Source organism: Oncorhynchus tshawytscha, unplaced genomic scaffold (genome assembly GCF_018296145.1).
Source record: "Oncorhynchus tshawytscha isolate Ot180627B unplaced genomic scaffold, Otsh_v2.0 Un_contig_4934_pilon_pilon, whole genome shotgun sequence".
NCBI classification, from domain to species: domain Eukaryota; kingdom Metazoa; phylum Chordata; class Actinopteri; order Salmoniformes; family Salmonidae; genus Oncorhynchus; species Oncorhynchus tshawytscha.
In genome coordinates this window covers 573099-585274 of record NW_024609814.1, presented here as the reverse complement: position 1 = coordinate 585274, position 12176 = coordinate 573099, and the positions used below count along the sequence as shown (strand labels likewise).

The 12176-nt window shown below is 43.1% G+C and overlaps 2 protein-coding genes across 3 annotated transcripts; both read left to right on the top strand.

Moving 5' to 3' along the window:
- The first annotated feature begins 230 nt into the window (after positions 1-230).
- LOC121846005 (tetraspanin-16-like) lies at positions 231-6200 on the top strand. Of its 2 annotated transcripts, XM_042318699.1 has the most exons (8): positions 231-545; positions 924-1032; positions 1700-1897; positions 3042-3116; positions 3535-3642; positions 4304-4459; positions 4779-4862; positions 5737-6199. In XM_042318699.1, the coding sequence occupies exons 2-8, from the start codon at positions 964-966 to the stop codon at positions 5794-5796; spliced, it is 750 nt and encodes a 249-aa protein (XP_042174633.1). In that variant the 5' UTR covers positions 231-545; positions 924-963; the 3' UTR covers positions 5797-6199. The 2 variants fall into 2 exon arrangements, with proteins under 2 accessions (XP_042174633.1, XP_042174632.1); XM_042318698.1 differs by having other exon boundaries at positions 231-1032; positions 5737-6200.
- A 147-nt stretch (positions 6201-6347) lies between these two features.
- dand5 (DAN domain family, member 5) lies at positions 6348-8634 on the top strand. The gene is made up of 2 exons (XM_024416796.2): positions 6348-7649; positions 7857-8634. Exons 1-2 carry the CDS (start codon positions 7119-7121, stop codon positions 8148-8150), a joined length of 825 nt encoding a protein of 274 aa, XP_024272564.2. The 5' UTR covers positions 6348-7118; the 3' UTR covers positions 8151-8634.
- The last annotated feature ends 3542 nt before the right edge of the window (positions 8635-12176 follow it).

The following is a 12176-nucleotide window of genomic DNA, read 5'->3' as shown; positions in this document are numbered from 1 at the left end:
GCATCTCAAGGATGATCAATGGAAACAGGATCCATTTTGAGTCTCATAGAAAATATGCTGAATACTTAAGTAAATAAGGTATTTTATTTTAATTTTAAATACACTTGCTAACATTTCTAAAAACCTGTTTTCGCTTTGTCATTATGGGATATTGTGTGTAGATTGCTGAGGGGATAAAAAAATATATATTTTAGAATAAGGCTAACTTAACAAAATGTGGAAAAAGTCAAGGGGTCTGAATACTTTCCGATGGGCTGTAGAGTGTCATAGATTTACATACAGAATAATATGAAATGCTCTGAGACAAGGTTGCTATTGAAAAGCACAATAGAAATAAAGTTAACGTTGTATCCTCGAGCTACATCTATTGTTACAAAATGTTAATTGTGACACCTCTGATTATGACCTTATGAACTGCGTTGCCCTGGGAAACGGATGCGCATTGCCATGAAGGTTCGTGCTCGTGCCCCTGTCAAAAGAAGATACCAATAGCAAGTTAGCTTGTCAGCTGAGCTAGCTAAATACCACTTGTAGTTTACAAAAAGGTCATTAAGAATGCAAGTGCAACTCATTAATTTGTCAATTATTGAACAGCTAATAAGGAATTTCATAACTTTTAGCTTTTGCCTTTGGCCAATTTGATAGTTTTTCTGGTCATTATTAAAGCAAGGGTGATACAGTAGCTAGCTAGCTAACGTTATTTAACTAGCTAAAAATGCAAATTTTTCCAAATGAATATGAAATATCCAAGCCTATAGTAGCTAGTTAACTTCTAGCTAACTTTGGATAACATTATTTTTGCATGTAATGAGTGTTTGTCATGTCAATGATGGATAACAATTCAACAACAACGTTGAGTATTGAACATTTCCAGATTATTGGTCTATGTGAAAAATGTTAACCTGTATGTATGGTTTCCGTAGATTGAACCAACCGGTTCATGACATTACAGCGCTGTCAGCCATGTCCAGACTACATCACCTGTATGGCCTGTTGAGGTACCTGATGATGTTACTCAGTGGCATCATATTTGTAAGTGCATCGTTTTTTGTGTGGGTTATCTGTAGATTATACCAAAAGAGGCTATTAGGCTGGACCTCAATCAAACCCACACTGCAGAACGATTACATTCACTACAACATGTAGGTTGGAGTGAAAGTTCGATAGAATCATCAGACCACAGGCAATCAGAGAATCTCCTTTGAATCTCCATGGTGCTGCTTTTTAGGATGTCAATATAAATGAATGTATTTATGGTTGTTTGTAATTTGAACTTGCATTTTAATCATTATGTGTTATTGTTTTCACCATTGAGGACCACTTTGGAAACAAGCCTTTTAATTAATACTTTCAAGTGATATCCTCTGGGTCCATATTGTACACTTTGTTGTATATGTCTGTTACCCAAAATAAATTCAATTCAAATAGCTTTTTAGTCCACGACTGTGCTTAATCGGTTCTAGGAAACTGGCCCTATGTGTTACAGATGGTATGCTCAGTAACCTTTCGGTTACTAGTCCAACGCTCTAACAACCAGGCTACCCTCAATCTCATGGATGCGCATCTCATTCTCTACCCCAATATGGTCGCCTGACCAGTTCCCCCACTGTCTGGGACACTGTCTGGGACACTGTCTTAAATCAGAAGGTTCTACAATCTAGTCATTCTAACTCTATGGTCCATCTCTTTTCCCATCCAGGTGAGTGGCCTTGTGCTGTTTGGCCTAGGCGTGTGGATTAGGTACGGGGCGGCCACCTTCGTCCAGGTGATGGGCTCTTTCTCGGCACAGCTGGTGACCATCAGCTATGTGTGTATGTGCCTGGGGGCCATCCTGTCTCTGCTGGGGTTCATTGGCTGCTACGGGGCCTGGAGCGAGAACCGCTGCCTCATCTTGCTGGTAAGAGACCGTGAATCCCAAACCACCCCCTCGCCCCGACCAATTCGCTCTGAGGGCCCTCTGTTGACGCGTGTTGTTGTCAAAACTCAGAGGGTGACTTCCAGAGGGTGACAAGGGGGTCAATAAACTCTAACTTCTGGACACACTCGTGACTTGAAGGAGGCAATTCATGTTTCACTTTTAAATAATAAAACAAACATGAAATTCAAATGAGCAAATTCCCCCTGTCGTTTTACAAGATATAAACCTCATTGACAGTTTAACATGGGGGGGCTACCATTTGGGGCTCAGTCTAGAAGAAAGGTGGGTCACTTTTGTGGAGTGTAGTCTTCATAAAGTCTTGGTAATGGTTGAGAGTCTGTTAGAAGGAGCCATTTTGGCCTACTTATTTGGTTGTTGTGTTGTGTAGTCTATACCCTTGTTTCTCAAACCTCTCCTCGGGGACCCCCAGATGTTTCACAATTTTGTTGTAGCCCTGAACTAGCACACCTGGGCCACGTTCAGTTGCCAAATGTTGTCGAACATTGCAGATAGTGAAGCCATGAGTATAGCCGACATGATTCCTTTTTCCACATGTTGGAGAGGCATGTTTGTTCTACATAACATATTTCTATCTGAACGTTCCAAGATGTTGTGTCCTTCTGAACAGATTTAAGTAGTCAATCAAGGGCTTGATTATTAGTTGAATCAGATGTGCTAGGCAAGTTCCACAGAGAAATTTGATGGTTGCTCTATAGTCTTTGTGTATTCCACTTAAAGAGATTGAACGGGATCTTAAACATTTACGAATTCGTAACATATCGTACGAATTGGAATTGCTAACATAGCATAAGAATTGCATGATTTTTTAAAAATATGTTTTTTAGGACGTAGCATATCATTCGAAATGGATGACGTTGTACAAAATTGTGCACACTTTTCAGGCGCCTGTTTTGGCTCGTGAGCGCTACTTTCAAAACTACTGGGTGAAATTATACAAAACATCTGTAGCGTCACTTTAATTTGTACACTAGATGGAACTATATGTTGACTCACAGGAGACCAGGAAGTGGGAATGCACAGGTATAGAGAGTGTACAGTTCTTACCCTGCTCACCTTTGGAACTATGTTGTGGTTGATTCTAACCCTCTCCTTGATCTGACAGTATTTCTTCATCGTGTCCATGATGTTTACAGCTGAGGTTACTGGGGTTATTTTCATCTTGGTGTACAAAGATCTGGTAAGCACAGACGATCCACTCTCACGCCCTCACTGGCTCAACTGTAACTATAATAATGTGCAAAACACAGATTATCCACTCACCCTCACTGTTTAAACTGTAAAGAAGATGCCATACAAAGCACATACGATCCACTCACACCCTCACTGTCTAAACTGCTGAATAAAAACTGTATGAAGCACAGACAATCCACATTGACCCTATCCTCACTGTCTAAACTGCAACAAAGATACTGTACAATGCACAGATGATCTATTCACTTTCACTATCTAAACTGCAACAAAGAAACTGTACAAAGCACAGATGATTCACACACATCCTTACTGTCTGAACTGCTACAAAAATGCTGTAAAGTTTTCTTGGTGGGATTAACAATCAAGCACTGGGGTAAATGATTGGGCGAATTCCTGTGTTTCAGGTGGAGGTTATGATTCGTGGAGCCAGTAAGGACTCTTTACGGATGTCCTATATGGGACCAACGGCTTCAGACCCCATATCAACAGCCTGGAACACCATCATGGTCCATGTGAGTGGGCTATGTGAACTCTGACTTTAAAGGGGCAATCAGCAGTTGCTACATTCATTTTTTGGACTTATAAATTATTTATATATACCCATTGATTCTTGAAGTTTATAACTTATAAATGCCTCATGAGCTTAGTTCAGAACCCAAAATATACTGTAAGCTTGTTTTACTCCAATGTTTGAACAAAGTAAATGTAAACAAACACTATATAGCCTAAAAACATTGTTACAACTATGATGTTGATATCATGGATGATCAGTCCTTGAATCCATATCTCTGTTTATGAATTTGAGAGTGGTTATATTTCTCCAGCCTCATCCCTCAGCTTTTTACCAAAACGGGTGGGGGGGGGGGACGCTTTGTCATTGTTTTTACTGCTGATTGCCACTTAATACCAGTAGGATCTACCATACCCTGGGTACCAGTCTATCATTCCACTCCTTGCCTCTCCTTGTCATGCCAAACTTTGGCATATGACACGAACTACAAGGAGTACAATGTTTGCACTAAACAGGTCTGGTTTTCAGACTAGAGCTACCATTCTTCACTGTATATGTGTAAAAGCTCCGGAAGAAACATGTAAGCCCATCGAAATTGTCAATGGGAACCAATAGAAGCCCACCTGTTTCACTGTCGCTCTGCCTTTCTCTACTGTGTGCAGTACAAGTGCTGTGGCTTTGACAACTCCACGGATGACTTCAAGAACTCCGTGTTCAGTGCTAACACTGGCCTGTTGTACCCCAAGACGTGCTGTGTTGACCTGACGAGCACTGCCTGCGACGGCCTCGACACCACCCAGGGCCTGATACACCCAAAGGTAGGGTAGACTTTTCCACATGAATAAGCCAAGCCAAACCAAGCTGTACCGAGCTGGCCTGGTTACACATCCACCATAGCTGGAACGACTTTGACCCCTTTCACTCTATCGTGTTGACCCACATCAAACTGTTCTGGTTTGGATATTTTCTTACATTTGTCTTTTTCAGCATGGTTCCAGAAACTATGGTGGATGTAGCAGTGTCAAAAGCCATTACTCCGTTGCCTATTTCTAAGGGCCAAATCCTAACTTGGGTAGTGGCCATGTCTTGTGAAGGAACAGATGGTGACGTCCTCTTTATCTATCTGTCGGTCACCAGAGCTGCATTACCAAACTGATCAATGTGATCCGGGACCAGAGCGTCATCTTTGGCTCCACTGCTTCTGGGATCTGTGTCATGGAGGTAAGGGTCCTTTCAGATTAGCCCAAACTAATATGGTGAGATTTGCCCAAACTTACACTACCGTTCAAAAGTATGGGGTCACTTAGAAATGACCTTGTTTTTGTCCATTAAAATAACATAAAATTGATCAGAAATACAGTGTAGACATTGTTAATGTTGTAAATGACTATTGTAGCTGGAAACGGCTGATTTCTTTTAATGGAATATCTCCATAGGCGTACAGAGGCCCATTATCAGCAACCATCACTCTTGTGTTCCAATGGCACGTTGTGTTAGCTAATCCAAGTTTATAATTTTAAAAGGCTAATTGATCATTAGAAAACCCTTTTGCAATTATGTTTTGCACAGCTGAAAATTGTTATTCTGATTAAAGAAGCAATAAAACTGGCCTTCTTTAGACTAGTTGAGTATCTGGAGCATCAGCATTTGGGGGTTCGATTACAGGCTCAAAATGGCCAGAAACAAAGAACTTTCTTCTGAAACTCGTCAGTGTATTCTTGTTCTGAGAAATGTCATTCAATAGTGGATGCATGACACTGTTCTCCTGAGAGACTCCACAACCACTAACACCACCCCAACACAAATGAACTGAAACATTAACTTAGCCTCAAAGTTAGACTTTTGTGTTAAAACATAGTTTCCACATGCAGTGTGTGTGTGTGTGTGTGTGTGCGTGTGCGTGTGCTCGATGTGAACAACCCCATTACCACATGAGTGAACTCAGCAAAGCCAGCTAAACCTATTTCAGAAGAGTCAAAGTTAGACAGAGCTATTGTTTCCCTTCCGTGGCCTGTGGTGTGTGTTAATGACGCTTCAATGTGTTTCCCGTGGCCAAATACGTGTGTGTGGTTTTTGTTGTGTGTGTCTGTTTCAGTTGGCGTCCATGATGGTGTCAGTAGTGTTGTTCGTCAGACTAGGCAACACCTATTATTAGACCAGCAGCAACACAGAGAACAGAGCCTGACCCAGGCATGGTAGGTCAACCAGACCAGAGACAACACCATAATAAATGAGACTTGCAGATGAAGCCTCCTTGTCAGTAGACTGTGGTTATTGTGGTGCTTAGGTACTGCTTAGGGTTTATGGTAGATGTGGGAGGGTGGGTGTCTCTCTGTATGTGAATTTGTGATGATTAGCAGTCTAGTGAACAGGAAAACTCTTTGACAACTACTCCCTCTTGTGGAATATATCTGTCAGTGTCAGAGGCAGAATCACAGTGTCATGGTCAGTCACATGTCTGGGAACATTAAGTAACATTGAGTTATAATATAATAATATATGCCATTTAGCAGACACTTTAATCCAAAGGGGTTTACGGCAGTGCGTGCATACATTTTTGTTCTCCTTAACAGTCACTTCACTCAGTAACAGTTATTCTGAACTTCACTTGGTCAGGTGACTAACAGATAGAAGCTGCCTATGGGAAAGTGGTCGAGGGGGGCGGGGATGGGAATGTGGTCGAGGGGGTGGGGATGGGAAAGTTCATGTGTCAATTAACACAGAGCCCATGGGAACTCCTAGCAGGGTTCTAGAACTCCAGACAGCCAGTGACTGATCAGGTCATGGGTGAGAGAACACAGGACTCTAATGGCATTATGATGGGCCATAACAAGGGAGCTGGGCTTTATACCCACGGAACATAAACCCATTATGACTTTACCACCACATGTAGTGAAAGCCCCTTGTTTGGCTAGGTATTATTCTGTTGATACAGGGTACCTCTCAAACTCACATCCTCAGAGCTTAGCAAAACTCTATAGGACTACTTCAAATGTCTTCACCACCTTTCAAACACTCACCTGTAATAAACGTAAACCCTTTGAAGTTGTAAATGTCAATGGATCTTATGACCCAGCAGGTGTAGTTCAGTCTGGGCGGTTCTTGATGTTTAAAGGAAGATGTTTTTATGGTATTATGCCATGTTTTGTGTTGATCCCAGGAAGAGTAGCTGCTGCTTCAGCAACTGCTAATGGGGATCCTAATAAAATCCTAAATGCTAGGTGTGATATACTGACCATTAGCATGGGAATTATGACACCTTCCAAGAGGTGAAGGCTAGGTTGGTTATTTCTTATAAAAGGCTGCCACCAACTCCAGTGTCTGGTAGCCCAGACTGACAGCAAGGTTTCCATTTGGAACCTTGAACCACTAAAATATAGACAACCAATTGATTATTGATTTATTTGCTGCGGAATAATTATTGTTTTCTGAATCTGGAACAAAATATCAAAGATTTTCTCTTTTTGTTGGGGAAAAATGACTTTCTTCATCAACTTTGTGTTTTTGTCCACATTTTCTGCCGTGGCTTTGTCTCTTCCATTCCCTCACAACTCCATCAAGAGCGTTCCTAAGAATGGCGCGAGCCGGGACTTTGAATCATCCGGTAACGGTCCAGTCGACGAACAGGAGCCTATTCGGGGAACGGTCAAAGTAGTCAAACTCAACCCCAATAACCTGGGTCTGTCGGGTCTTTTTAGACGAGGCGGGATTTTCCCCCGAGGTGCGCCCGGTCCGAGGATGCCTTTCCCAGCCTTCTTGTCCACGGGTCGCCCAGGCCCTCCTGCGCTCCCTGCCAAAGCAGCTGCGGTGCCTCTGCATCCACTGTCACATCTGCACCACGACAGTCAGGGCAATGGCGGGGTGGGTATAAAGAAGAGGCAAGGATTTGAGATGTGGCAGAGGGCCATGGATAAGAGCGACCACAGTAAGGCCATGTCCATGTCGCTGCCCCTCAGTCTCAAAGACTCTGCCAACAGACAGAGCTGCGCCGCGGTGCCTTTTACTCAGGTGAGGCAGACCTTTCAATGTTGGTTTACAATGACAAAGATGGTGCAGGACAATAGAGGACCGTAGGCCTAATGTTTAAACAAATTATTAGACTAAAATAGAAAGTTAAAAGGGATATTTTTTAATAAGTAGGGCCTAATGCTTGAAACATCAAAATACGAAATGTTTATGCGAGTCTAATTTTTAAAATCGATCTTCCATGTACAGCGGATAACGTCCGATGGCTGCGACGCGGTGACAGTCCACAACAAACTGTGCTTCGGTCAATGCAGTTCGCTGTTCATTCCCTCTGGTTGGGAGTCTGCCAGGCTGACGGGTGCAGGGGGACACCGCAGTGCGCCCTGTTCCCGCTGCGCTCCATCCAAGGCTCACACGGTGACGGTGCCTCTGCGTTGTGGGATGGAGGTGCGGGAGAAGCGCGTGATGGTGGTGGAAGAATGCAAATGTGAGACTGGTCGTGAGGAGGGGAATATCGAGGCTGTGGCCTCCATGCACTTGTAACTGAAGATACTGTAGTTTAAGGGCGACATTTTCCAGGTGCAAAAGCTCTGTGCGAATTAGAAAACGCACACTGCGAGATTATAATGAAGTTTATAGTATTTTTTGCACATTACAACGCAACATTCTTGCACTACGAAAATATCGCCCTAAATACTTGTTTCCCCTCTCACAGCACCTGCTCTAGCCTATTTTGATGACTCTATTCATCATTTTTGGACAGAAAATATTTATATTGTGATGTCAGATGTGGACATTGATTATGTGTATTGTATGTTTGAGTCTGAATTTCTAATTCAGAGAAAAACGATTTGGAGGCAAGTGCCACCAATGATTGTTGACAAGTGACTAACATTTTTAGTCATGAACATTTCTGTTCAACCCTGTGGCAGAATGAGTCATCCACTCCACAGTGTAATCATGTTGAATAACTTGTTTAGTTTCATCTGAACTGAACTGCATTTTGTTTTTGTGAAATAAAAATGTCAATCTATTTTTGGCTTGTTACTTGGTTTTACCCTTGATGTGCTTTGATTCATGCAAGAGAATCTACATAGAAAACATGTAGTATTCCAAGAGAATCTACATAGAAAACATGTAGTATTCCAGGAGAATATACATAGAAAACATGTAGTATTCCAAGATAATATACATAGAAAACATGTAGTATTCCAAGAGAATATACATAGAAAACATGTAGTATTCCAAGAGAATATACATAGAAAACATGTAGTATTCCAAGAGAATATACATAGAAAACATGTAGTATTCCAAGAATATACATAGAAAACATACAGAATAGAAAACATGTAGTATTCCAGGAGAATATACATAGAAAACATGTAGTATTCCAGGAGAATATACATAGAAAACATGTAGTATTCCAGGAGAATATACATAGAAAACATGTAGTATTCCAAGCACTAAAGTATTCCAGTAGTATCAGCCTCCATGTTTTATTAAAATGTTTTAGTGCAGTTTCACCACACTCCAGTTACATCTGAAAGCAGTGAACTGCCCAAATGGCACCCTATTTCTTATTTAGTGCACTATAGTCAGACGTAGTGCACTCTATAGGGATAGGGTGCCATTTGGGATGAAGAGCTGGTGTGTACACAAGCATTGAACATGGGCACTTTAGAGGAGCAAACAGAGGGAATTGTTTCAGCATGAGACACTGCATTATGTATCAGGCATCTTGTCTCTTTCTCCCCTGGCTCTTTCACTGTGGTGGGAATTCTTCTTGACATCCTTAAAGCCACAATCTGGAGTTTGTGTTTCAGCAAAACGGTGGCCCCGCCACACTACCTTGTTTGGCATAAAACTGAGGGATAATGTAACCACTCAAAAATTAAAATCTGTTGTGCCAATGATTCTTTAAGGTTATACTGAGCTTATGAGGCATTTATATGTTCCATTCCTCAACAATCAATGGGTATATAATTAGTTGAAATTACTATTGAACAGTGTCCCAGATCTCAGACTGTAGCTTTTAAACCTGCAGATGCACTTGAGTGTTTTCAGTTAGGGGCCTAAAACAAGTATTATTTATTTATTTCCTGGAACCTGGACCTTTGTGCGTGAGTGCATGTGTGTGCGCGTATGCGTGTTTGTGTGTGTGCCTGGTAAAATGAACTCATCCCAGACATCCATACATCCCCAGTGGAATATAAAGGAGGCTCTTCTTTACATTGTGTAGCCTGGCCTTGGCATGCTGTCAATAACACCGCTTACTTACTTACTCACAGCAATTTGCATTCAGTGTTTTATAAAGCTATGGGGGATGCTTGCATTGATTGAGGCCCATGGATTTAGGCCTACATTTGCATTTGCAAAGGGTTGACGGCTATATTTCCACAAAAGAGTTTGACGAGAATAATATTTGCTCTGGACTTAACATATAGAATAAAATAAGGGGGTCTGGTTAGTAAGGAGGGGAAGGTCTGGGCTGTTGTTATTTCTCATCTCCGTTGAGTGGGGAGGTTACGAGGGTAAACTAACACATCCAATCAGAGTTGCCTCAGCTCTGAGGCCTACATCTCAATCATCCATCTGACGTGCTAATGATCAAGATATTTAATCAACAGACTGACTGGATATTCCAAGACTGAATGTTGCATGCTTAATTTACATAATGGTGAAAGGGAAGTAATCTCGGCATATAGTGGGGGGGGTCGTGCAGTATATGCTGGGAAGTACTGAGTGATCTTGAGATTGCGATCTCATGAGCAAAAAGCTTCATATCTCTTCACCCTATATCTTCCCCTTCTCCTCCTCACATTCCATGTGACTCATCTTCCTTCCGCTCTTCTCTGGAGAGAGAGAGAGAGAGAGAGAGGGAGGAGAGAAGAGAGGTAAGGGGGAGGGTGATGGGAACACAGGAGGAACACTAGAGTATAGAGGGGGAGAGAGAGAGGGGGACAGAGAGAAGGGGAGAGTAAAAGAAAGGGTACAGGATGGAGGAGGGGGGTCGGGCGTGATTGGAACAAACAAGGAGCACTAGAGTGCGCCCACTTAGCGAGACAGATGTCAGCCCTCTTGCATTGTGGGAGCTTCGTCGAGCACTCCTGCGTTTTTAAAGATGGCCTGGTTCCCATGGCGAGGGAGGGAGGGAATAGGGGCAGAGTGACGACGATGGGGGGGCTTATTCGTTTTTTGGTGTGGGCACGGCGACGCTGCCAAGTTCAACGCCTGGGGGATCCGATCATCGTCATGGCGGATCGCTAAGTGGCCTAGTTAACGCCAAAAGACAAACAATGAGGCTCAGAGTTTACACTTTCTTCAGGGGTCCCAGAGTTTAGTGGGAAGAATTGTAGTGAAATGATCACAGTTCAAGTGCTCTGTGCAATTAGAATAGGTTAGAATAGGTTCATTGTCCCCATTTTAGAGTCAGCGATTAGAAGCCCATTCCATTTACATTCGTAGTCATTTATACTGAACAAAAATATAAACGCAAGATGTAAAGTGTTGGTCCCATGTTTCATGAGCTGAAATTAAAAGATTGCAGACATTTTCCGTACGCACAAAAAGCTTATTTCTCAAAAATGTGGTGCCCAAATTTGTTTACATCCCTACTAGTGAGCATTTCTCCTTTGCCAAGATAATCCATCCACCTGACAGGTGTGGCAAATCAAGAAGCTGATGAAACAGCATGATCATTACTCAGGTTCACCTTGTGCTGGGGACAATAAAAGGCCACTCTGAAATGTGCAGTTTTGTCTTACAACACAATGCCACAGAAGTCTCAAGTTTTGAGGGAGTGTGCAGTTGGCATGCTGACTGCAGGTATGTCCACCAGAGCTGTTGCCAGAGAATTTAATGTTAATTTCTCTACCATAAGCTGCCTCCAAATTCGTTTTAGAAAATTTGGTACATCCAACCGGCCTTACAACCACAGACCGTGTAACCACACCAGCCTAGGACGTCAAAATCCGGCTTCTTCACCTGCGGGATCGTCTGATACCAGCCACCCGGCCAGCTGATGAAACTGAGGAGTATTTCTGTCTTTTGTGGGGAAAAACTCAGTCTGACTGGCAGAGCCTGGCTCCCCAGTGAGTGGGCCTGGCTCCCCAGTGAGTGGGCCTGGCTCCCCAGTGGGTGGGCCTGGCTCCCCAGTGGTGGGCCTGGCTCCCAGTGAGTGGCTCCCCAGTGGGGGCCTGGCTCCCCAGTGAGTGGGCCTGGCTCCCCAGTGAGTGGGCCTGGCTGGGCCTGGCTCCCCAGTGGGTGGGCCTGGCTCCCCAGTGAGTGGGCCTGGCTCCCCAGTGAGTGGGCCTGGCTCCCCAGTGAGTGGGCCTGGCTCCCCAGTGAGTGGGCCTGGCTCCCCAGTGAGTGGGCCTGGCTCCCCAGTGAGTGGGTCCATTTATGTGAAATCCATAGATTAGGGCCTAATGAATTTAGTTAAATTGACTGATTTCCTTATATGAACTGTAACTCAGTAAAATCATTGAAATTGTTGCATGTTGCATTAATTATATACAGTACATTCGGAAAGTATTCAGACCCCTTGACTTTTTCCACATTTTGTGACGT